At 37.8% G+C, this 26,456-nt stretch overlaps 2 protein-coding genes and 1 long non-coding RNA gene across 8 annotated transcripts in view; 2 read left to right on the top strand and 1 right to left on the bottom strand.

Annotated features, from left to right (window-relative positions):
* Positions 1–15,521, top strand: part of LOC139771258 (uncharacterized) — a 99,698-nt gene extending 84,177 nt beyond the window's left edge. For 5 of the 6 annotated variants that reach the window (XM_071703905.1, XM_071703900.1, XM_071703901.1 and 2 more), the window contains 6 exons: positions 2,889–3,038; positions 6,900–7,172; positions 7,848–7,991; positions 8,132–8,174; positions 8,764–9,022; positions 9,207–15,521. In XM_071703905.1, the coding sequence (XP_071560006.1) occupies positions 2,889–3,038; positions 6,900–7,172; positions 7,848–7,991; positions 8,132–8,174; positions 8,764–9,022; positions 9,207–9,807 (1,470 nt within the window). In that variant the 3' untranslated portion in view covers positions 9,808–15,521. The remainder of the gene's footprint in view (positions 1–2,888; positions 3,039–6,899; positions 7,173–7,847; positions 7,992–8,131; positions 8,175–8,763; positions 9,023–9,206) is intronic. The other variant, XM_071703906.1, reaches the window with a different exon arrangement.
* LOC139771259 (uncharacterized) overlaps positions 1–26,456 on the bottom strand; it is a 116,805-nt gene that overhangs the window by 69,759 nt on the left and 20,590 nt on the right. The window lies entirely within an intron of this gene.
* Nanos (RNA-binding protein nanos) lies at positions 16,654–26,178 on the top strand. The gene is made up of 4 exons (XM_071703887.1): positions 16,654–17,198; positions 19,564–19,786; positions 20,911–21,057; positions 21,654–26,178. Exons 1-4 carry the CDS (start codon positions 17,081–17,083, stop codon positions 21,667–21,669), a joined length of 504 nt encoding a protein of 167 aa, XP_071559988.1. The 5' UTR covers positions 16,654–17,080; the 3' UTR covers positions 21,670–26,178.

Here is a 26,456-nt window from a genome sequence, read left to right on the forward strand (position 1 = left end):
TTTTTCATCGCAGTATTTCCCCATAAAAGCGCCCCGGCATAATAAAAAGCGTTATATAGCTGGCACTGAAAAGTAACGCGTCTATGCGTCTCTCTTCCCCCGTCACCCCCGGCCTCCCGCCCTCCCCCGCCGGCCGCCCCGTTCCGCCCGCGAGACGGTCTTTACGGCCTTATTTGCGGAGACGTAAAAATCGCGAAAATCAATACGGAACTTCTAACATTAAATATTCAGGCTATTGACTGGGCGGGGCCAAGTTATACACTATAGTCGTTCGCGGTCCCTCCACGGCCCCTTCGTCCGCGACGGAAGGAACGACGAATTAGTGGGAAGCTAAGGCTCGATGGATTAACGAGGAGAATACGGGACGAATACGCGGGGGAGGAAATAAAAGGGAGGAATATATGAACGGGATGGGAAAAAAGTACATGTGCTAATACACATGCTGAAGACGTCGTAATAGAGAGACGCCGCCGTTTGCAGAAAGAAGATCAAATAGAACCTTAATGTGTCTATTCTTGTATCGAGATCATGATTAAGGACGTTCTCCGGTTCTTATACTAGAGAAAATCGATTTTCTTTAGATTTTCTTGAAACTGTGAATATACGTTAATTTAGGTGTGCTTTATGCGTGGTATAAATTTCAGTACCTCTTCCGGTATAAAAAATAAAGATACTGAGCCTCAAAGTTTCAACTTTTACTAATGAAAAGGTTTTCCAGGCCAAACGGTAAGAGATACGAGGTTGGCCAAGAGGACCAAAGTTGCTCCTCTCGTCGATTTCTATAAGGAAAAAATGCCAAAACTAAAAAAAATTAAATTAAAAAAATTTTTTTGAAACTTTGAGGCTCAGTATCTTTATTTTTTATACCGGAAGAGGTACTGAAATTTATACCACGCATAAAGCACACCTAAATTAACGTATATTCACAGTTTCAAGAAAATCTGAAGAAAATCGATTTTCTCTAGTATAAGGACCGGAGAACGTCCTTAAGTTGGAAAAAAGGAATGAAATTGAAAAAGATAAAGGGAAAAATTTTTCTTGCGTTAAGATAAAATTTATAAGAAATATTTGACTGTGATAACAATTACGCGTTCTCTAAAATTAACGTAGTTGGGAATTTCGCCTCGATTTATAAAAACTCTCGTGCCATTATATTTTCCCTCCCTAACGACGGTTACGCTATTAGCGAAAGAAACTCGCGCAACCGTCCGGAAATTCCCACGACATTCGTTCGCGCGCAGGGTCTCGTACCAATTTACCTATTCCCGTTCCGTGTGTTACACGGCAATACGCGCGGCGACATCGGCCAATTAGCATACAAAAGAGGTGCAATTAATCGAAGGTTGCGACGACAACAACACACGGTTGAATAAGATCCAACGATCGCCCGGAGCGATTCGTGACACAAAAAGTCGATCGAGATAGGAAAAATCTCTACTCGCACACTCGCTGGAAACTCGAGTTCTGCGAAAACGGCAATACGGTAGAAACGCTCAATATTCCGAGTCGCGAGAGATAATCCTGCGATCTGAAAAAAATTATGGAGATAGATATTCGGAAAATTAACGTCACGACAGCGCCGCTCTAGAATCGCGATATTACGAATCCATCGATCAAAGACGTACCACCACTTTGTATAAATTTTCATCGGAGGCGGGGCTATCGCGCTCGGAAGGGTTATAAACGATATGCCACGCCGCGAACGGAGAATTCTTAAAGGAGTATGAGGAAACCTCATTGACTTTCATGCCAGATATTTACGTCGGGTGGAGTCCGGGGGACGGTCTTGCAAAAATCCCCTGAATGTGCAGACAGGAATTCATATTTTATCGGGTGACGCGCGCCTCGATCCATACATTACGTTAGCACGCTCGTTACGCGACGTCAATACGACTTCCCGGACAATTCCATTTCGCCGGTAATTAATAATGATCGACGCGTCGCGGCCATACACCGCAGCGCCGTTGCCCACCGCCGCGCGCCATCGTCGTTGTCGTTGTCGTGTGGATCGGCGCGGCGCGCGCGTGTCCTTACTTGCCGAAGCGAATAAATTGGATCGTGTTACGTAACGTGAAACTAAAGTGACGTTTACCGCGAGCTGCAGAAAAAAAAAGAGAAAAACAGATAGTGTTACATGTTTCTCTGTGCTAATTATAAATTCGACAAATTGCCCGTGATTCCAATTCCTGGTGTCACGTCCTGGTGTCAATTAATGCAAATTAATCAGGGAACATTGAAATTGAAGCTTATACAACGACTTTTCTGATTAATAAACGATACTGCAACATTTATGTGTGCCGTGGTAACGAAGTTACTTCCGCCGCGGTGAAATTCGACGCAACGCTACGCGCGACGGTGTTTGCGGCAGCACGGCAACTCCAAAGTCCTACGATACGTCGCGTCGTTTAGTTTCACATTGTGCGGCACGTTCACAATCAACCCTCGACTGCTATGATTAAATTTGGATAACGTAACTACGCGGCGGGATCAGTTTGACCTCGGTAAATAAATAGCGTAATATCGCAAATTGAAAAGCGAATGCATTTTTCATTAACTGCGCGCACGTTGGGTGGAGCATTATAATGAATGCGCGCGGTTTCGTTAGAGCGTTAAACGGAAAAAGGACGATACGATGATACAGCATCTCTTTTCCTGACGTTCCGTGAAGCTTATCTTCGTTAGGCTTAGACTCCTGGTTCCGTCGCAATTAACCCGCCCGTTATCGATATGTCCGACATGAAACGCCTTATGCAGTTACTCATAACGCATGTAGAATTTAAATTGCAACTTATTTACTACGCGAGTTATTTACACGATTCCTTTCGCGCTCTCGCAGATAAAATCGCCGCATAAATGATTAACAATTGCGCCGACTCGCATGTTCGCAGGTTGTACTGTCGGCGTGTAGCACATACTTCGACACGATTCTATCGCAGTACGAGGAGAAGGACCCCATCGTCATCATGCGTGACGTCAAATTCTCGGACATCAAAGTGCTGGTTGAGTTCATGTACAAGGGAGAGATCAACATCGATCACGTGAGTGTTACAACTTTCTGTAAATGATTTTCTTTTCTTTACGTCTGCTTTTCATATCGTTATCGATTCAAGCGAGCAACCCGCTTGAGAAATTTATTCCAGAGAGAAAATTGAAGAAAAGATGTTATTTCTCGAATTATCATATTTAATGGAAATCTGAAAGGAGAGAAGAGAGAGAGAGAGAGAGAGAGAGAGAGAGAGAGAGAGAGAGAGAATGAAAGAGAAAATTGAGAGAGAGTGAGAGAGAGTGTGAAAGATAAAATAGAAAAGGTCGCAGAAACGGAGGTCTGGCTAGATTAATAGGATGGAGAGAGAGGTGGAGATATTTAGTTAGATTATTCTAAATTAAGTTAGTTGTAAATTAGATAAGTTGCGAATATATAGATATAAGCTAGGGTAAGTTAGATTGTAAATAGAAATAGGCAAATGCGACGTGGTAATCTTATAAGCTGATTGGGAAGCAATAAAGATCATACAGAAATACGAAAAGTTTGCGAAGCAATTATATCCAAAAATAAATCACACGAATATATTCGTACAAAAGTTACAATGGAATTCCTAGGAGAGATTGACAAAGGAGATTGACGCGTATTGCATTTATAAGATACGAATTAAATATTGTCGACCGTGATAATCTCTTTCTCTCTCTCTCTCTCTCTCTCTCTCTCTAAGCCATATCTTGGATATATTTTCACTTCGTGCTCATTAATGTTGCTATTTGCGGCGGGCGTTTTATTACATCGCTGTGAAATAAAGTTAAGCAGTAAAACCCCGCCATTCTTCAGACAATAAATCCCCGCCTTCCTCAGCACTTTTCCAATAACAACAATTTCGCGTAGATAACAGCCGCCGCGCTCTGTGACAGCCATGGTTAACGAGAGAACTTTACGGTACCTATTATCTTGCAAAAAAAAACTAACGTTTCTCATTCGCACTGACGACAATCGTAAGTTCGAGTGCACCGAGACATGTTATGACAAGACCATCGTATATATAACATGTCGGGAATATCGATCTGTCAGGATGAATTCCTAGTCTAAAAACAAAAAATAAGGAAACGCGGTGATATCCATTCAGGAAATCTATAAAAAAAAGGCAGTTGCGTCCGACACTTTGACGATTTCAAAGTCGGTTTTTTCTATATGAAAATTTCGAGGTAGATCTGCATAGAGATATTTAATATAAAATTTTATTTTTAATTAATTTAAAATGAATTTAAAATGAATTCTATTTTAATAGAAATTTTTTTCGGAGGCTGTTAAAATATTTAATGGTAAAAATTGAAAAATTGCTAGAAACGTTATTTTTACTAAGAAAAATCATTGGTTACCGATATGTCATTAAAATATAGTGTGGCGGTACATATTATTTATACATACTTATAAAACGACAAGAGTCGGTAACCATACAGTTCGTATCATACATTTCGGTAATTGTTTTCTCATAATCCTTGAGACTTTTTAGTCGTGGATTAAAGAGTCTGCGGTTGGAGAATATAATAATAACGCTACAGATAATCCCCGAAAGCCCATTTATATTTATTCCATTGCACTGTTCCTTGCATCTGGTTTTATTAATGAGAACGGAGCGGACCGTTCCAGCATCTTGTTTGCGATATTATTATGTTTTCAATTTTTCGAGATTGCCCAGCGTACATTCAAGAAAAATATGCTCCCCCGAGATTTTTCCGAGATATCTCCAAATGGAGGGGTAAAAATCACAGTGGTGTAAGTCAAATATTTTAAAAAATTTGACTTACACCACTGTGGTTTTTCCGTTTTTACCCCTCCAAATATTCTGGGGCTGCCTGCTTTGCATTATTAAACTGCGATAATTCGACCAGTTTAATATGTCCTTCTTATTGAAATTTTCGCGAGTTTAAAATCTATTTTCTTGAGATATGTGTTTCCGCGGTATATCTAACTTTTTTCTCTTATGAATGATTTCTTATAAGTCTAATCTTTTCCTTAACACATCTCTTTCTCAACTTTCTTTGACTGTTCATATTTAAATATTTACAATTAATAATAGGCCACATTTTTATTTGCTTTAACAGTTTGAAGTTTGAGCCTCTCAACTACTTACAATTCATATAATAATCCGTGGTTGTGTGTCGTGTAACTAGATAAAAATATATATGTATATTCTTAAAAGATTCTCAGAAATCTGTCTTAGGCAACTTTCAAAATCTCCCATCTGTTCAGCATCCGCGACAGCTTTGATACTCGGCAATTCCTCTCGCGGAGTTGGCGGTCTTTCTTTGCGCGAATCTTCAATGGTACCTATCTTCCTCCGAGGAGAATGAATTCTTCCTGATTTCTAGTCGTGATGAGGCAGTCGCAACCGCGCGGGAGCTTTCACCGGCACGTTTTGTGTCGCGCGGGCCCCCCCCGATCGGGCTCGCGAAAAATCGTCGAGTGAAAATCGCCAGGGCCCGCGATCCCGGATTGGAGATCGGCGGCGATTTAAGCTCTCCTCGCGATCGGAACGGAGCGCTGGTTGAACGGCACCGGAGGAGAGGGGAGATCTACAAAACGGTTTTAGATCGTGCTTTGCGTCACGCGGGGCACGTCGTCCTTTTTTCCCACGATCCCTTTTCTTACGCGCGGCCCCCGTTTTCCCCACCTCGCTTCCGCGCAAGCAAGAAATGAAAGCGGCGATATTTCTGAAATACGTTATTCCGCGGCGGCGTCGACGCTGACCCACATAGGCATTTTTCCAATTCCAGCCGTGGCCGATAGAAAGCCGCACACGGCCGTTTGTAGAAAGTTCTCATATTATTTAGCATTCGGTCGCGCCGCGCCGCGGCGAACGTACACCATCGCCGCCGCGCTGGTGAAAATTAGCAAATAATAATTGGGACCCGTTGTCGCAAACCTCTTCCTGCTCCCCCCTCCCCCCATACGTGCCCGTACATGTTCGCGATCTTTATTTTCTTTTTTCGTCTGGTACATCGCGCGAGTTTCTCCGCTCCCGTACGCTACAGTACAACATAGGGGTATTTTTTTCCAGGGGAGAAATCTGAAGGGTATTTGCGAGGGAAAATAATGCTGATGAAAATAAATAAGCGGTCCGTGTCAGCGACCCGAAAGTAATGGGCTTGTCTTTCATTTTTATATTTTCCCCTTTTACAGTATTTCAAGCTTTAAAAAACATCCTGTCTAAAAGCATTAGGTTTTCGTAATGTTTTCGTAATTAATAATTTTTAACTTTGATTGATTCAGACGTAAAAAAGTATGTCCTATAATAAATAAATAAATTGAAGAAGAGTTTTAAATTTTTATCTCTGCATAAATTATTTTATATGATAAAATATTTCGATAGAATCTCAGACATAAATTCAATATATTCATATATATGATATATATATATACAGTTATGTTACGGATTAATATATATATAACTACAGAGCAAATCACTTTCTAAAGAACACGCTCTCTAACTATATCTCAAAATTTTTATATTAAGCTTTTAGTTCAGATATTATTGTGACGCATTCTCATTTATACAACTCAGTAAATATTTCGCTCTACTTATTTATAAATAAGCAATCAGTTTTTTTTAGTTTTCCTCGGAAAAGCTTACAACGGATTTAACGAGTTTCGCAGTTGCACAAATCATATTTATCTACACATATCTATCTTTTTTTCTGAACTTTTACCTTTAATCTCACTCGTATTCCTCCTTTCGATGCGTTATAAAATTATAAAAATAATATTTTAATATATTTAATATAAATACATATAGTAATTGCGATAATGATTTAAATAATAATTACGTATGAGAAGGTTTCCGATTACTGAAGCAGGATAATGAGATATTAGAGAAAAATGAATTATATTCGTCCGTTTCGCTTTGTAGACGAGGTTGTCGTCGTTACTGAAAACTGCCGAGGATTTACACATCAAGGGGCTCGCCGAGGTGAGCTGGCGCAGCGATTCCACGCAAAACGACCTAAATAACACCGGCCACAGTCCCGGCAGCGGGACGCCCGGCGTGGAGACGGTTTTGCGGGAAGGTGAAACCGAGGATCCACCAGCCCCCAAACAGAGACGCAGAGGTCGTCCGCCTCTGGATGACCCACCGTCGGCACACGACGTATTCACACCCAAGATCACTTGTATCACCGGGAACGTACGTATCTCTTATCGCTATCACGGGCTAAACGGTCCGTGTAAAGCTTGGTACTGTTGCACCATGCAGCATTTCGCAAATTCGTCCGCAAAAAATCAAAGAAACTAATATTGCCTTATAAAAATGTCTCATATTAATTGTAAGGGTGTAGTTATTATAATATTTTTTATTAGGAAGTTCTTTTAGAATAACTAACGAACTTTTATCTTGAACGTTGTTCTGAACATTGATTCATGATATCAATAAGATGTTAATCTATAAAATCAAAAAAGTTTTTAGATGTTTAAATACAGACACACTTATACACTGCCATCTTGATTATTATAACTCTAATAAAAAAAAAACTCTTTTAAATATAGAAATCCAGAAACCTAACAACTGCATCATGATTCAAAATCTTCGAACTCTCAAATTTCGAAACATTTGTATTTCGATGCAAAGACATAAAACAGAACAAACGATTAAGATGTTTACAAGAAGGTGAGAGAGAAAGGAGTAGGATTTGCACTGCAACGATACCGAGCTTTACACGGAACACATAAGATGAACGCTTTACGATCGGTTGTCGTGAATGTAAAAATACGATAATTTTGTTAGACTCGCAGCGGCGGGTATAGCACGTATGCGGGGATACCCACGCACGACTCTAATGTGTCACGTCGAACCTTTTCTCAGGAGGAAATGATGAGCGAGGGCGGCGACCATGAGAGTTGGGACGACGAGATGATGATGACGACCGAGAATAACGAAACACCACTGCCGGTGGTAAGGCCAATTATCGTTAGATATGATTCTCCCTGTTCCTCTTCACTTGCAGACGTGAGTGCGCGCACATAATTAAATTGAAATCTATTAAAAGAAGTGTCGTTCTACTTTCTCCTGCATCAACCATCAGATTAGACTACTTCTTTCCACGAATATTCCGTTCAACGATTTTAACTATTGTCCTTTTTTTCTAGCTGTCCTACATGTCCAAGGATGACGCATCTGAAGAAAAGAAAGGTATATATGATCATTCTACAATTACACCTCACACACGTATGGCCTTTCTCCACTCTCAGAAAGTTTTGCCTAGTCTAATTTAGCTTGTCTCTAACTAAACCTGTATATGTTTTATTATATCTCTATATTTTGTAATTACTTGTATATTTTATTAATACTATTATTGTTATTACAATTTTATATACAAAAAAACAATGCAGATTTTATTATTTTATTTGTACAGGCATTCTATTTATATTTTATATGCACAATAATAAAAACAATGCATAATACATATATTGAGAAATATTATTTTCCTTAAAATATAAGGCTTGAGCGCGAATAAATGCTGCTAAATCTTTTTTGTTTTAAATATCTTTTGTCATAATATACATAATCGGCGTAAAAAAAATTGGAACGTTTTTTTAACGATTCCGAATTCTTCTAATGAATTTTGCTAGTCATCAAGGAAATACGTTTTCCAGAATAATTAATCATGCTTTTGTCTTCCGGAACGTTTTCCTCTTCTATTCTTTTTTAATGTCGATTATAGATACGTCAGTATTCATTCTAGCAATCGTTGTAAATATTTACTGAATATTAATTACAGCGCCCAGCACTCCGTCAAATTCTAACGCCACAAATCTGTCGATCCCCGAACAATTCCGAGACGTAATAAAGATGAACGATTACTTGACGACGGGACGTCGACAAGAATTCTGGGAGGAACCTTTTACGCGCCGCGTTATGGACGCCATCAAGAGCAAAGAGTTGGAGATGAAGACCGCCGCTGAAATCCTCGGCGTCTCTTACGGCACTCTCTACGGCAGATACCGCGACAGTTATGGTTGCCTTAAACACCCGTACAGGTAATGGGTGCATGTAGATGAAAAATTGCACTTAAGGATCTTAATCCGCGAACACTCCATTCTTTGCATTAGAAAAACATAAATTAGAGCAAAACTCAAATTGAAATAATTCGTAAGAACAAATTAGAAAAAATGGTAGTTTCGCTAAAATTATTGAGATAATAATACGGATATATATTTTCAGAGTAAGGGATTTTTGGTCTGAGCCGGGCCCCGCGGAAGTGTTGGCGAAATTGCGGCGAAAGGAGATAACATTATTCCGGGCCGCCGAGTTCCTCAATGTCACCGTCCACACACTCGCGACTTATCTGTCAACGCTGCAAGGCCCGGACAGAATTACGTTAGCCGAGAACGTAGCGTCCAGCGGTAGCATCGACAGCGGCAGCAACAACAACGCAACAGAATCGACGACGACGGAGAACAGCGAGTCCGTAAACGACATCCTGCAGAAGATCAACGCGAACGTGGCGACCACGACGTCAATCAAACGCGAGGGCGGCGGCTACATTGAAGTGCCGACGGCAGTGTCGAAGTGTTCCACCACGTCCGTGCTGGAGAACAATCCGGACATCACGATCGTCAAAACGGAGAACATGCTGCGTAAACGCGAATATTCGAAAATGTCTAGCACAGAGAACAACAACGCGAAGCTGATGAGCGGCGGTGCTGTCAGCGAGATCAGCCAGCAGCAGCAGCAGCAGCAGCAGCAACAGCAGCAGCAACAGCAACAGCAGCAGAAGCTCCCCGACCCGTTATCGTTAAATAACGACAACAGCAAACCCTAACTATTCAGACCCTACTTGACACCTACGGCGAATCACCATCATCCACGCAGCGTAGCGCCAAGCGGAGCCAGCTATAGATCCGACCTGCAGTGCCCGCGTAGTTTCTATTCCAACGTGTTTACTCGCTTTCTCACGAATTTTCATTTGAAGTAGATACAAAGAACAAGAGGCAAAAGAGGAGCGACGCTAGACATCGCTGTTCCGCGCACGCCGGATTCCGTAAGAGTAGCCTCAGACAATCTCGCGTGCGATTGTTCGCGATTGACGGCGAGCCGTGGCTGCGGCGGGTCGGATAAAGCGAGAACTTGGACGAATCCTGCGAATTCTCCGAATCCTGCGTTCCCGCGCGACCACGGCTTATCGTCGTATTTTTCACGTATTAAGAAGAATATTAACGTCGCGAATTCTCCTAGCGGAGTTAGTATCAAAATTCCTCCTGTTTTAAATTCAAATTGGGCTCGCTTTTGATCAACATAGGTCGATAAGCACGCGTGTGCATACGACCTTGGCCTTTATGAGAAAAAATGAAAAAGCAAAAGAAGCAACAAAAGGGATAAAGCGTATAATAAAAAGTTCAATCGAAGTTCCTTTTGAATAACGATGTAGAGTGTATTATCGCAACAAAGAATGCCTATTTTCTGCCGCATGTGTCTGTATGGTAAAGAGCGACAATATATTCACCACAAGTAGATCCATCATAGTAATACACCACAGAGAGAAATGGAGGAAGGGAGGAAAAGGGGAAAGAAAGAGAGAGAGAGAGAGAGAGAGAGAGAGAGAGAAATAAAGCTGAATAATGGTCCTTCGACGTAGATATGTTCCACGTGCGATCGTCGTTAGGATCGCGTTAGGATCACGTTTCAGTTAATGCCCGTATATAAACTCGAGAATTTAAATCATAAAGCTTGTACTATTGGAAAAGGCGTCCATTCGATATGCGATATGCGATACGCGACACAGGAAAATATATATGAAGCGGAAGCAAAACCTGAGAAAGAAGGCGATTGTAGATAGTATTCTCAGCCATTTGTATTTAAAAGAGTATTTAGTGAGATAGAGAGTGAGAGGATGAGAGAATGAGTGAGTGAGTGAGTGAGAGAGAGAGAGAGAGAGAGAGAGAGAGAGAGAGAGAGAGAGAGAGAGAGAGAGAGAGAGAGAGAGAGAGAGAGAGAGAGAGAGAGAGAGAGAGAACGAGAGCGAGTGAGAAAAAATCGCCACTTCAAGCTACACGTGTCCAATAGTAAATCGTTTATGATTTAAAAATATTTTCGTGATGAAAGCCTGTCAGAAACTGTTTTTTCCACGTCATTGATTCACTGACAAAATTTCTGAGTAAAATATTTGTTTTACATGTGTTACCGATATTTTCTAAAAAACGGTACGTAAAACGGCTAACAATAAGTTTTAAAAACGCAAAAGCGTTGCGATGGGTAATGATTTTTGCGCGTCTTACAAAAATCGCGCCTTCACCTTTTTTCCCGAGTATTCGTAACGTGGGGATAGTTAAGTCCCTTAATGGGATAGTCCCTTGTGTACATAATGGAACACGATAATAGCGTATAATAGTGTACACCATTCTATTTTGTTTCTCTTTTATACCGTTATATAATGCTGCACTTAGCAGTGCTTTTTATTTTATAAATGATGTTTATTACTTTTGTATATACGAGATATATTTTTTATTTCTTCTTCTTTTACGAGAAAGTATTTTTAATAACTTTTATTGGAATGATAATCGTCGACTAATATCAAAACATTCGTTAGATAGAGTGCAATATTCGAAAATAATATTATTTGGCATATAATGTACATTAAAAAGAACTAAAAAATAGAAAGAATTGCTGGTGCAATTATGGATTTTTCTTATAAAAACGCCATTGAATGATATTTGCAATGAACAATGCCTACGGTAATGCTGTTACGCACTGTATCGTTGTTCCCCCCTATTTATATATAATATAACTCGCGATTCCGTTTAGTTTACTTTTTTCGTAAGCTTTCACAGGCGCGATATTTACGTTAAGTTAGATAAAGAAATGGGGAAACCCAGACAGCGCTATATATATATATATCCATGAGACATTGACTGGAAATGAGTATTCCTGTTCGAAGGTAAAACTAAGTAAGAATTAATAGTATAGTAGAGGTATCTCCGATGATATTTTTCGATGATATAAGACTTAGTTGCATTAAAGAGGAGAATTCATTATCGCGGAGGGTACTTGTAAAGTAATCCGAACGAGCGGAGTAATACCGTACGAAGTACGATAAGAAACGAAAGAAGAGAAACGGCTTCCCTTTCGTGGCCGTGGAAATTTCATTGTGACGAGTGCAAGGAGCGTAAAGATTTAAAAGTATCGTGAGGTGTGTAAATATAGCGGTGTACGATATTTACTAGAAACGAAAAATCAAGAGCAATCGTTTGCTCTTGACACGCGAATGCGGGCATGTATGTACCTCTCTCTTTCTAAACGGACCCCGAAGTCGACTGACTATTAAGGTAAACGAAGAAAAAGAAAATCACAAAAATATAAAAAAAAGCGTAACGATAAGCGTAACGAGACTCTCGATTAAGTGTGCGGCGCACTCAGATACGAGATACACACAGGCATGCACGTGCAAACACACAGTTGTGGATTCTGCGAGAGAAAGTATTTCCGGCGGACGCGCCGAAGACTTATCCGACGAATTAAGTACTTTCTTTAGCCTACTTTGTATATTTAACACGAAATATAGTTTTTTTTTTTCGGATGTTGGCAGAGCGAAGTCTTTCGATTACTTTACGAGTGCTCCGGACCGATCATTTTTATCACATGCGTATGTGTATGATTTTATATGCAACAACATCGCACGATCTACGATAATTTTATTTGTAACTCGTAAATTGTAAGAGAGGAAAAAAGAAAGAAAAAAGATAGATCTGTTCATCTTCACCGTTTAATTTAATGACTTTCGTCAGATTCATTGTATCTTCTCATCGAAACTTTGTATTAAGTGACGGAGTAACTTCTCCCTTTTTTTCTCTTCTATTTTACTTTCCTTTTTTTAAAAAAATAAAATAAGACTAAGACATACCAAATGAGAAATGTAAGGACAAGTTTCGTTAGGTTAGTATCTATCGCATATCATGGAAGCAAAAATACATGCGCTGATACACACTGTATTTGCCTATGGCGTTCGGGTATGTTTATATCTGGGACGCGCGAGACCACTTTTACTCTAGCAAGAGTATACGACTAGAAGTATTAATATTTAATAATAATGATCAATATATATATATATATATATATGTATATATTGATACTCGGATGGATGGTCACGTTTTCGAGCGTCGAGCCGTGGAACAAATGAGGAATAATATCAAATCTTGGGATTATTTTAATTTTATTTTTATTATTAATATGTAATTTATATTATTATTATATACTGTTAGTGTCAAAACTTTTTATGTTTATTATATAAAATTCACGAGATTTTCAACAGAATTTATATGCAGTGGCGATTTTATTTAAAAAAATATATGTATAAGAAGAAAAATTTAGACACATTTGAAAACTTGTAAATGTTTTAGAATTTATATAAATTTTAAAATTACATGTATTCGTTCTCTCTATTTTTACCTAAAAATTATTATATATTATACATGTAATAATTATAATAAATATAATTTACACACTAATCTGAAACATTTACAAATTTCTGACTCTACCTGAATATATACAAATTTTGTTCTCTTTTAACACCGGCGAATTTTCATTCAAGTACAAAGCGCCCACGAGTCCAAAATATAGCGTGTCGGCAAGAAGCACGCGTTATGCCAAATTGTGTGCTCAAAGACTGATGACCATTCATTTGGAGGAGATTCTTAATTGTATCATAAAACTACGCGATTGTTTTTTTTTGTTTTTTTTTTTCGTGAAAGGGGCGAAAGAGAGAGTGCGAGTCAGCGTGAATGCGTGACCGCGCGATCACATTGTACGAGAAGACAGGACAAGACTATTAGCCTATTGGCAAGCGACGTGCCGTGTGCCCTGGAACGTCGTACCATGAGACTAAAAAAAAAATCAATATCATAACTATGTGTCGTTTGATATAAACGAGTAACGAGTAAATAGTATGTATCATCGTTTTATACACAACCTAATTAAATATCTCTACGTACACTATGTACATTCCTAGTATACACGCTCTTCACTGTCATACACGTTGCATTACACGCGCATAAAGGAGAAGAAAACGCATGGACCTATTATATACATATATAAATATACATATAAATATATATATTTATAATAATTATTATAGCTATTCCAAAAACGGACCACCGCGACATCGACGTTTACGGATGATCATTAAATTAATGCAAGAGAAATTCATCGACGACACTCACGCCGCGCATTAATCGCCATCGTCATTATCATCGCCATTATCATCAACATCGTCATCATCATTATCATCGGTGATAACGTCAAAAGCATTCGCGTATTTCGCGTTGGATAACACGCCCGATTACGGAGTGTCTCATGTATAACACGCACGATAGTCAAACCTGTCGACCTGCCTGCAGAGTGTAAAAAAAAAAAGAAACATTTCTAACAAACACGTGCACCCCCTTGAGCGCAATAGAGAAAGAAGGAGATAGAGAAAGAGAGAACAAAATATATGAATATAGTTTTACAAAAAGGCTTCGCCTCCGGCCGCCTCCCTTAGTTTTATACTTGAGACACGGAAAAGGCTGAAAAGCGAATCAGCCGACGATACTTCGAACGACCTCGATCCTATGTAAAGTTACATTCTTTCACCGATGAACGCGATCATTGTATACATACATACACACGGACACGCGAGTCGCGCGTACACACACGTTCGCGGAGACGAAGTACACACACGCGTTTTCTCGAGCTCATTTAATCTCTCACAAGACTTTGTACCAATTCTCTCTTCACTTAGTCCCGACATTTCGAAGCTGGCGAGCGCGACAGCGGATACACGCGGATCGCGCGACTCGCGCGAGCTTGGAAGAGTTCCGACGTCGCGCTCCGAAAACGTGAAATGTCAGTCTCTTAGCCAAAGCTAGAATTTGCGTTTTTATCTCTTAGTACCTTCTTTTCCCCCCATCCCCGTCCACCCTTCTTCGTCCTTTTCCCCGTCCCCCCCCCCCCCACACGACGTATATATTTGACACGTTATCATGATTGCTATTAATTTTAATTATAATTTCTCTGAGGATAGATAGAGATATATATTATATATATATATACCTTAATAAACGTGGTAATTTTAAGCTTAGAAGAACAATATACCTAGTTGATAGAGTTGAAGTATACATACATAAAAGTGAAGTATATGTATATGTATATATATAAATATATTATATATATATATACATATATATTGATAAAGTAATTATTGAGGTCGCAAATTTATAGAAGTTGGGGTCGAGCGCATACAATGCCGTAAAGACGACAACCGGTATATTTACCGTTTAAGAATTATTAAGGCTCGGGTATAGACGGCGAAATATACACACGTATATATACATATAGGCAGCCTCGGTTGCCCAACCGGGGGCTGCGGCTCTCCGCGGAGAATAATTCATTGATTGAACAAAAGATGAAGATCAGTAAGTGTAAATGTTTGTAAACAAATTATGAAATTATTTGTTCAGTGCCTACATATTTACACAGTAATAATAAAGATGAAGATTAGTGAAATCACCTGACTTCTTTTCTCTGTCTCGGATCCCCCGAGTCCCCGCCCGCCGATCTCCAATGTGACTTACCTAGAAGCAAAAAGAAAAGAAACATTGTAATAGTAATATTTAAAAAAATTCCATGTATAATGTTTCTAAATATTTATAAATATTAGCTTGAATGAAATACTGCGAAATTAATTAAATGTCTAATTCATATACGGCAGACGTTCGCGACGTGACAAGAAGTGATAACCAATTATCCCCTTCTATTATGTATCTGTTATTCCCAAAGAAGCTATCATTAGCTGCCATATCGCTTTTTATCATGCCGCATATGTTGCGTTTTGTGTGCAAAAACCCATAAGCTGGCCTGTTCAAATTCACCGCACGAAACGAGCCCCCTCATTCGTAAGCTTTTTCTTTCTTTCTATGAATATCCAATGCTTTAAAAAAACAATACGTCAGATAACATCATGTTTAAATAACTCTTAAAGGTAATCGACGCTTACAGTAGTAAACACGTATGATGGATTTAGCACCAGCGTCTACTTATTGTCTTTTGTTTGTTCTTCGTCTTGCTCAGCGGGATAACGAAAAACAGAAAGCTTCGGCTAGTAAAAAGGAAAGAAAAAATGTGTACACGGGCCAGCTTTAAGTTTACGGTTACGGTTTAAAGTTTTCAAGAGAGAGACTTTTTATATGCGAAAGATGAAACAGAAATATTACATTAGAAAAGTATTAACAAAATTGTGAGAGAAAGTCAACGAAGCCTTTCAGCAAAGATGGAAACGACAAATAAATATATAATAATATGTCGTACCATCCAACGCGTTTGATATAAATGTATACGATCGCGTGGAAATGTCGAAAGACGCCCAAATAAACCGCATGTTCTACACCGGCATTGAACAATTCGGCCGATCTCGGCAGAATTAAAGGTACGAATGAGATGTTTGACGTGGACCGTCGCGTCGCTCGTCCCCCGTCTCGCCGTCGGAATTCGTCCAGTCGATCGAACGATCGCGTTCACCGCGCTATTAGTTATTATATTGACGCGCTGGCTCAGTATCCCCCTGTGGTACACGCGCGAGTCGCCGTGCGTCGGGTCTCTTTCCGAGAAACGATGCCGAAACATATCTAGTCCCCCTTTATTCGCCGTAAGGTCGCGTAAACACGGCGGCTTCGTTTTGAACCGGCGCGACGGTGCCGCTTTGTGTTTTTTCTTCTTTTTTTTTTCCACGTGCGCTACGAAAGACTTTTCTAACGTCGCGGCCGAGACGCCAGAGGAGAGAGGAGAGGAATCCCCCCCCCCCTCTACGTCGTAAGAATAGAGAAAGAGAATCTTCATAGCCTTGTTGTCTCAACAAGCGCGAGCGCTCGCACGCTCGTGTCGCTCGTCGCTCGCAGTCGCACCGGTCGCACGCAGTACGCAGTACTCTGTCGGTCGCAGTCAGTAGTGGTCGGTTCCTCGGGGGCGAGACACGTGACACGGTGCGTCCGTGCGATTTCCGAAAAAGCTCTTGCGCGAAAGCTCGCATCGAATCTGTTACGGGCCGTCGCGTCGTAGCGCGACGGATCATGTGCGGCATGTTACCCACACTGGAAGAGAATTCTCTGTTCCCGTTCAATCCCAGTCTGGATGATGAGATTAAACGGCTCTTCGACGTCACCCCCAACAAGAGGCCTATGCCGAACGGTACGTTTCGCGCCCCCTTCTATCGCCGATTTCTTAAGTGTAATTATGAAGATTGCCGAGGATCTACGCTGCATTTACGGGATAATACCGCGATATTTACGGTTTTGTGGATTAACGCCGTTGGAAAATTCGTCCTCTCGTCCTCGCGTCGTATCTACGCCTATCATTTGAGAATCGTGTGATTAAACATTCTTTCAACGTTATTCATAGTTTGCTCTGATTATTAACCGACTTCTGATTTTGTGTTTTTACGGTCTGTCTCCTCGGACTTGGTTCTTTTTATCTTTTATAATTAAAACTCTCTGTTTTACTTATAACTTGATTTAGTCAAATTCCGTGTATCCAAATATACTGACAAATTCTTTCTCCGATGAAAACTCTGATGAACTGAAACTAGCATTGCCATTGGTCAGAAACCTTTTAACGTTTTATAGTTTTTGGGGAAGCAAAAAGGGATCCCGAGAAAAGGGATTCCTTTTACCTGTCACGTATAAAGCTCGAAAAACTATAGAGAAAATAAAGGCTTTTACTACGTCTGTTTACATCTTACGAATTTATTACATTTATTAACTTTAAATTAACTTATCTTTGTTTTGTACTTCCTTTTTACTTATCTTTGCGTGAGATACGATCTTTTTTAATTGTACCTGCAGTATTTGCAATGTTTTCATTCCCGGCTTCTCCAATCAAGCCGGGATTCTCCAATCAATAATGTATGATTATTTCATTTTAAATGTAAAAATTAAAAAAAATATGCTTAAAGACAGAAAAAATATAACTCGAAGGCTGTCAAAGATCGTTTCGGTCGTTTCGGTCGTTAACACTCGAAGAAGATCATATTTCGCAGATGCATCTTACGATCCTATTCTTTTTCGTTGGGTGCAGAGGCACGTACTTCATAAATCTTCGAAGTGCTCGAAGGATTCTTGAGAATTTCCTGTCATTGACCAAAAACCATTAATTCCTGTTTAAAAGTAATAATATAGAAAATTACTAAACATTCTATCGTTTGGAAGTTTTTTAAAAAGAAAAACGAAACTTAAAGCGAGAGTAATCAATTTAAAGTTTAAAGTAAGAAAGACAAATGGAAGAAACGACATAAGAAGCGACGCGAATTTTCTGAAACAAATTGAGAATTTTTTTGAATTTTTGAATATCGCCTATTGAGTGAAATGTGGCGTAAAATCGGTAAAATTAAAGAATACATAAAACAGTATAATTGAATTATTTCTCATTCAAAAGCCAGATATGTATGAATTAGGTCTCTCGTGTAAGCAATAATTTCCAAGCGTAAATATATAACGATAAATTCTTTTATAACTTTCTTCCTATATAACTATCATCAAAATATTTGTTGCTTGATTCATCGTTGGTCCAATCGCATCGACGTATCGGTCGCTTTCACGGAGATTTGAATGCGCGGAGCTTGTATGACGAGAAATGTTCGTTAAAGAAGCGTTATGTTGATTCGATAAGAGATACGGAATCATAACAAACGTAAGAGCGTATATATATATTAGTTACTCTGCTATAATATCTCTGTTGTCGATTTATTTCCGACTCGGGGCCGATATCACAGTCTCCGATTAACGTGATCCTCCGATTAAACTCACTCTTCGTCTCTTTCTAGGGGGACAGTTAGAAAGAGATGCAGAGTGAGTTTAATCGAAGGATCACGTTAATCGGAGACTGTGATATCGGCCCTCGTTGACGAAATTTTTCCGGGACTCGTCGGGCGCGGTGCAGCAAAGGTTTTTTCGCGACCCTTTACGCTCGCGTCGAAGCCGGCTGCAAGAAGAAAACCGCGTTTATTTGTTTGTCGATTTGTCTTTTCATGGCACGCACCGATTACGAATTGCCGGCAATCTCCTCTCGCATCTCGCACGTGTGCATCTCTCTCGTCGCATATATCGGTCGCTTTGCGAAGGCCACTTGTGATCGTCCGCAAAGAGCGTATTTTATCGACGAGGAGGACAAAAGCCTACTGAGATTCGTGCAGATATGTTTATCCTACGATGCCGATTCCCGACGATGACGACGTGACAACGACGATGATGTGATTGCCGTGTTCGATATAAACACTCGAAACCACCCGACCCGAAAACGGCCGTGTGTATTTACAAACCCGCGGCCTATCGAATTACATACGTTTCTGCGTGCATCACGAAAAATGATTTCGGTACTGCGACTTCGAAAAGATGTTAAATATTTTATTTTACATAGATTTGACCTGTAGATTTCGCTGCTTGATTGCTGCTGCTGTTAGATCTTAATTTTCTCTTGTGTTAAAACTGTAGGAAGAAAAATTTTTTTTTTCGTCCATTTATTAAAATTTTTTAACGATCTCATTTGTGCTTTACTGCAGTTGAAGAGATAATGGAAGACTTTCGACACAATGGTCGCGACTTTGAATATTGCCCAGATGTGGAGACAGACATGTCGAAACAGACTGCATCACGGCGAAAGAAAAACAAAAAACCCTTGCCAACGGAGTGCGTGTTCTGCAGAAATAACGGTGAAGAGGAGACGTACTATCGGGAGCACTTGCTGAAAGATGTCGACGGACGAGTTCGGTGTCCTGTTCTCAGGTATGTATTAAAAATCTGATACATTTTTATTTTTTTACTACACTGTCACAGATAGACGTTTCAAATATTTCGAAATTTTCTTGAATGTTCTTTCTTTAAATATATCCTCTACAGTGGGTGCTTTTAATCTTTAGTTTAAATTTGTGGGTTCTATGGAACTTTGTTCTTGAAATGGATACCTTATAGATACCCCATAGATATTTCCCATAAGCACAGCTAGACATTCTAGTACAGGCGTTCTACATTTTTCAGTAGAAATATGAAAAACAAAACCAAATTAGTGTGAATAAATCTTCTCTATTTTACTTCTCCGTTTTACTAAGTTGTTAGTCCCATAGCACTGGGACACTATGGAACCTTAATTTGGGCGGGACCGTAAGTTAGACTACATTCACCATAGCATAAACCATTATACACCATAGGCGTGCCAAAAATAAATAGAAAAAAATGCACAGAAAAGAAAAGCTTTTTTTTTTCAATTAAGACCTTTTTCCCCTTTGAGTTTTGACCATATGTTCTTACCAGTCATACGTTTTTTTTTGTTCTTAATAAAATTCCTCGTAGATACAATCTGTGAATTTCAAAACTATTCTTAATATCTTATAATATCTCCAGAATCGTCATAAATACTTTTCTTTTCTTATAAATCCTGCGCAAGAAAAACGAAGACGATTTTCATCTTACGATACATTGTTTTATCCATATAATCATATCCATATAATTCGCATCTGAATTCATGTAAAGTGATATGCGATTATGTTGCGAGAGAATACATATAGCCGAAATAGTTGCCGTACATTTATATTTAAAGAAGAATAGCACCCATAAAAACCCAAATAAAGATATATTGCGTAAAAAAAGGGTCTAAAATAAAAAGAAAGGATAAAAAGATAGTCTAAAATTAAAAAAATTATTTTTTAAATAATCTCGTATAATAATCACTTTCTTAACGATTTTACTTATAATCGAAGAAATATAAAAGAAAAGTCTTGCTTAAAGTCTTCTTCAGCGGATAATTTCACGAAACATGATATTTGGAATTTGTTTTCTCTTCTTTTTTTAACGTCAAATATCTTGTGTTTATTACATGTTAATGTATAGAAGATAATATTTTTGATTGGTAGGGCTTATACATGTCCTATCTGCGGCGCGACCGGTGACGAGGCACACACGGTTAAGTACTGTCCGAAGGGACCGTATAATCCCAATACCATAAGCACAGTGAATGCCTTTAAGCTCTTGAGGAACTCCACGGGCAAACGTCGTAGCAAGTAAGAATTATTGCCACTTTCCACGCAAGCGTGGAACATTTTCTTGCTTCTAGTAATAAATTTTAATTTTTACGAGCGAATTTTCGTAAATACACGCGAGTGTATTTCAGTTACATGTCTATGTATAAATTGTACATAGATAATGAACAAATTGTAAATGAATAATGAACAAATTGTAAATTAATAATGAACAAATTGTAAATGAATAGAAAATGTTCCAATAAATTAAAATATAATTTATAATAATCTCATACGTAGTATAGTTTCGATTAAGAAAGTATAACATCCCCCCAACGAAAGTAAACTCCTTTTTTACATTAGGATTTTTACATTTTTATATTATTCTTTGAAAAAATATCAAAGCTCAACTATTGTGAAATGAAAGAAATGTTAGATTTAAATTTATATTATGTGTATATATGTAGTACAAACGGAAGAGAATAATTAATTCATTTTATGATTATTGTTAATTAGTGAATATTATTATCTTGAAAACTTGTGCGATATACCATTTCTTTCCTCGCTTAGTGCATCGTCTCTGTCTCGTTTAACAAAAATAAGTATAAATAAATCTTGGACATAATGATGTGTTCTAGGCGAGAATTTTATTAGGAAGAAGTACGAAACAAGCTACCTTTCGCATGTCGATATCAACTGCTAATAGAGGCTATCCCCGCATACGTCCAAGTACCAACAAGTCAATCTAGTTCTCTAGGTTATTATATACAATGTTTCTCTTCTCGTACTTGACATTTACATTTGTCTGTAAACGTGAATACTGACAACCGACGTGATCTCGCACCCTCACGAATACGCTGTAACACCGGTTCTAAATCGAGATCGAAATTTGACTTTATCAGTTGTTTCGCTATCTCTCGCATTTTTTTATCTTAATATCCTTATCTTTATATCTTTAACATGACCCGTGATGTAATCTACTTCTCGCATTCTTCCTATTTGCAGTCTAATTTACAATGCAAAAATTGCACTGATAAAATGAATGTCGATTTAGAACGAAAGCTGTGTATCTCGAGAGTCGCATGATTGAGTCGATTCAGCGATTATATGCACATTGTGTTTATTGCGACATGTCTTTAAGAGTTAATCGCGAATTTTGTTTGAAGGATAGAGACGTGTAGATTAAACGTATAGAGGGAAATATTATACCAACTCGGTTTAGGTATTACGTCCTCGACAGGCAACAATTTTTTTCAAGATATTTAATATCTTAATTGCGATATTTAATATCCGATTGTTTCTTAGACGATTATGCAGAAACGTATTTCGACAACACTTTCGTGATTTCTTAGATAAGGAGACTGCATTCCAAAGATTTTCAGTACAAGTCTGAACGGTCTGCGATAAGAACAGGGTAGATTTATAAATCGCCAGATCCATTTTTAAGTATTTACGGATTTATATTTGAAAAGGACTACACGAGTTATGAACGTATCACATTTTGGACATAACTCACATTTATATTCCATTTATGCCATTTATGACATCCTACTGTTGGATTTTATTCGTCGAGAATATCAATACGATGATTGACGTGATTCAGCGTAAGAGAAACTCGTTAGAACTTATATTTTGGACGTATATGAAAATATGGTTTGGCACTTTCTTTAACTTTTGAAGAACTCGATATTTTTGACCGTGTATTCTATAACCGGATATAAATCATCAAGGAATATAGGATTGCATTCCTTTTTGTGCAATGCAGCATTTACAATACCGACAGCTTGACTTCGGAGACGTATTCGAACGAAAATCTTGTACAAAATTTATTCATTGCACGCATACAGATGAGAAAGAAAATCACGTTTCTTAATTTGCCTTGACTTTGAAATGACAATGATTTTTTAAAGAGAAAAAAGAGAAATCTTATAGCCTTGCCTAGACATTTTAGTCTCAGCATTAGTCTCTTATTTTCCATTTGAAAATTTATTTCCTCGTAGCGTAAAGTTAGCACCAAACTTTTGCAATCAGGACACACGCGCATCTTTATTTTTATATATTTTTATTTATTTTTCATTACGGCGTTCAGCGGAACGTTTCGTGACAATTGTGTGATTTACGTCATGATTGCATCTTATTTCGCGAATTGTTATTAAAATTATTAATTTTCATTATATATATATATATGTGTATACATATTATATTACTAGTTCCTCAAATAAGAGTTGTGATGATAACATGTGCCTTAACGAAATGTTCAATTTTTATATTTTATGATATATGGTATAAGAGATATAAGTTTTTGATATATATATATATATGTATATATATACACATATATAAATAAATTATATATATATATATATATATATATATACATGTATAAGAAAGTTATACCAATGTACGAGAGATAACTATGCGCATAATTTAAATCCGTGCACTTTCGCGACAGTTTTGAAATCTATATTGCGGAAACGTGAGACTATCTGCCGATATCAAACGTTTCGACTGGAGACATGAAAGTGACCGTTTGCTCTTACTTCAACAATGATATTAATTTGAACACATCTTGTACCGTTACAAGATGTATAAATTTTATGTACGCATGAGTTACCGTCTTTCATGTCAACGTTTGGTTCGTGGAAGCGTGTCTTTTGCGTGATATCCTGTGCCTCTTCCTCACAAGTCCGTAACCCATAATCGTGCCTATAATTTTTATACGTTTCCGTGAATATTTTATTTATCGCGCCCCTCTTTTCTCTCATTCCTCTCATTCATCCATTGTTATAAAACTTATTCTCAATTCCATACGTTGTTACGAGCTATTTCCATATTCAGAGGGAATATTAGGTCGAAGAGAGAGGAAGAGGAGAGAGTGTTGTCACTGTCAGTTTCACCACGATATTGTCAAGGCCGTCGAAACAAAAGCTTTGCTGCTAAGACCGCCCTTTCCCGTGTTTGTATACGTAGCTGACATTCGCTTCGCGGATTTGACAGTTCGTGGAAGGCGTATGGTTTTTTCCCAGTCGACGATTTCCGATGTTCCTCAAAATTCACTAAAGGACACGTTTCGCTTTCATTTCGTTGCCATATACATTGTGTGTATATATATATGTATATGTACATATATATATAATATATATTAAGTATATTAAATATTATTATACATACATATATATTAAATATTAAAAGAAGTAAATGTGTACAAAGATCATATTCGTTGACTGTGAAGACAGCAGAAGAAATGATATATTTTTCAGCCTAATATATTTTTGTTTTCGAGAGAGAACGTACAAATTAAACTTCCTGAAGCTTCCTCAACAAATATGATTTTCTTTTTAATTATTATTATTTTGAAAAGTTTATCAAATTGTGTGAATTACGTGAGGACAATTTCGTGACAGAAAGTGTGTAGTTTTTTCTCCTTTCTTCGTAAAACTGTCAATCACCCATTAGATAAGTTTGAAGCGTTCCACTTATTGTTACGGGTTAACTTAACATTGAAATTTCAGTGAAATTTGGGAACTTTTCTGTTTTTTTTTTTTTTCGTTATCTATGCGATATAAAATAAAATGTTTAAATGTAGTACGTAAGACATATAGCATAAGATAACTTAATTTAACGTTGTATACACGTTAGTTTAATTCCTTTTATCTCGATAATAGATAAAAGCGGCTAATGTTTAAGTAACTTTCGCAAATTTGCGACATTTAACATATCACACATCACAAGCACTTGTTATTTAATTACACGATCTTTAAAACATTTCAATTCTCTCTCTCAAAGAGATTAAAAATTTATCTTCTGCTTATGAATTTTAATTAATAATAATCTAAGCAATAATTTCATCTATGTAATTTGTATATGTGATTTTCAAGAATGTTTAAATGATTTCTCGAGTATAGGAAAAGAGGTATTTGATTCCTCTTACTCATAATTTACATTATTATAATAATATCTTCATCTCAACAAAAATAAATATATCTCGAGATGTGTTGTTTAAGCCTTAAGAATTTTAAGAATGTCAGAAGAAAACTATCTAGTATTTTTCAATCTTGCTGTGAGATTGTTTCATAACGTCGCGTATTATCTTCGCTTCTTTCAAAAATTGAAATGTTTTAAAAGTTTCATATCTACAAGAGAAAAGAAAAATATAACATATATTCGAATATTAGAAAAGACGATGCGATGAATATCTCAGTTTTGTATCGCCATTTTTGCGGAGTGTTGAATGATATGTACAAATATTACAAAAATGTTCCTACTAGAAATTAAGACTTATTATAGTGTGCCAAGTGTTATGTTTCTAAAATGTTGGAACATAGTATTTACTTGTAACTTGTATTACGAGGCCTACCATTTAATAGTGTGAATAAGTGCTTACTTTTGTAAGATGCGCGTCTCGTACCTTAACGGCATACGTGGCCGAAGTTTAGATTACGCGGTGCCGTCATAATACACCGGACTGATTCATAGTAAGGCGCGAGATGACGTTACAGAAATCCGAGACCGCGCCGTAACGTTCGCGATTAAGAACGACAACAGGTGATAACGGTTTAGGAGTACGAATAAGAACTGGATTTTTCATGTTATATAACATGGGCAGAAATTCGAAAAGAGAGAAAGCAAATTTCAATTCGGACATGTCCATGGTAATTCAGCGTGTCCAGTTGCACGTTTTATAAATTGTATAATAATATTTATTTTGTCGCAATTTCCGCCTCCGATGTCGATCGAGGTTCACCCGATTACACGTTCCCGCCTGCGAGTGTTGGAATCTATCGACTGATTAAATTTTACGCAAAACCCAAAAAGCTTTGTTGTACTCATCCAAAACGCGTGCGTGCTCGCGCAATAAAAACCTTTTGGATTTTTATTTTCTTTGTACCCCCCGCTCTCCCCTCTAACCGTATTATAGATCTCCGTTTATTCGGAATTAATCTTGTGCATTCTGGACACGCTTTTTCTTTTTGTAGTCGTTCGTATTTAAGATTATATTGTCATAATAATCATCTCGCCATTCCAAATATTTGTAATAACCAAGGATAATTATTATTATTATTATTATCTCCGCTATATTAATATATTATTTAAATGTATTTGTACAAAATTGTATTATGTTTAATAATGATTCATAGAGAATATATACATTTGAAAATGAAAGGTGTGTTTTCGTCACAACGGTATATCGCTCTTTATTAAGTTTTATTCAATAGTAACGCGTTATATAACGCAACAGAATTTATCAGGGATCTATGTGTAATATTTCCTGCACCCCTATTACAGGTTGAAAGTAAATCGTTAAATAGTACGTGACTGCACCTTTTACGATAATCTGTATAATACCCACATAGATCAGTTTGATAATTCATTCGGTGACCTACTTTTTTTGTATTATTTTATTCTTAAACCAAAGAAGATTAAAAATTCGCTATCTTTAT

This window comes from Temnothorax nylanderi, unplaced genomic scaffold, assembly GCF_030848795.1.
Source record: "Temnothorax nylanderi isolate EJ_2023f unplaced genomic scaffold, tnyl_v1.0 TNYL_tig0037_pilon, whole genome shotgun sequence".
NCBI lineage: Eukaryota > Metazoa > Arthropoda > Insecta > Hymenoptera > Formicidae > Temnothorax > Temnothorax nylanderi.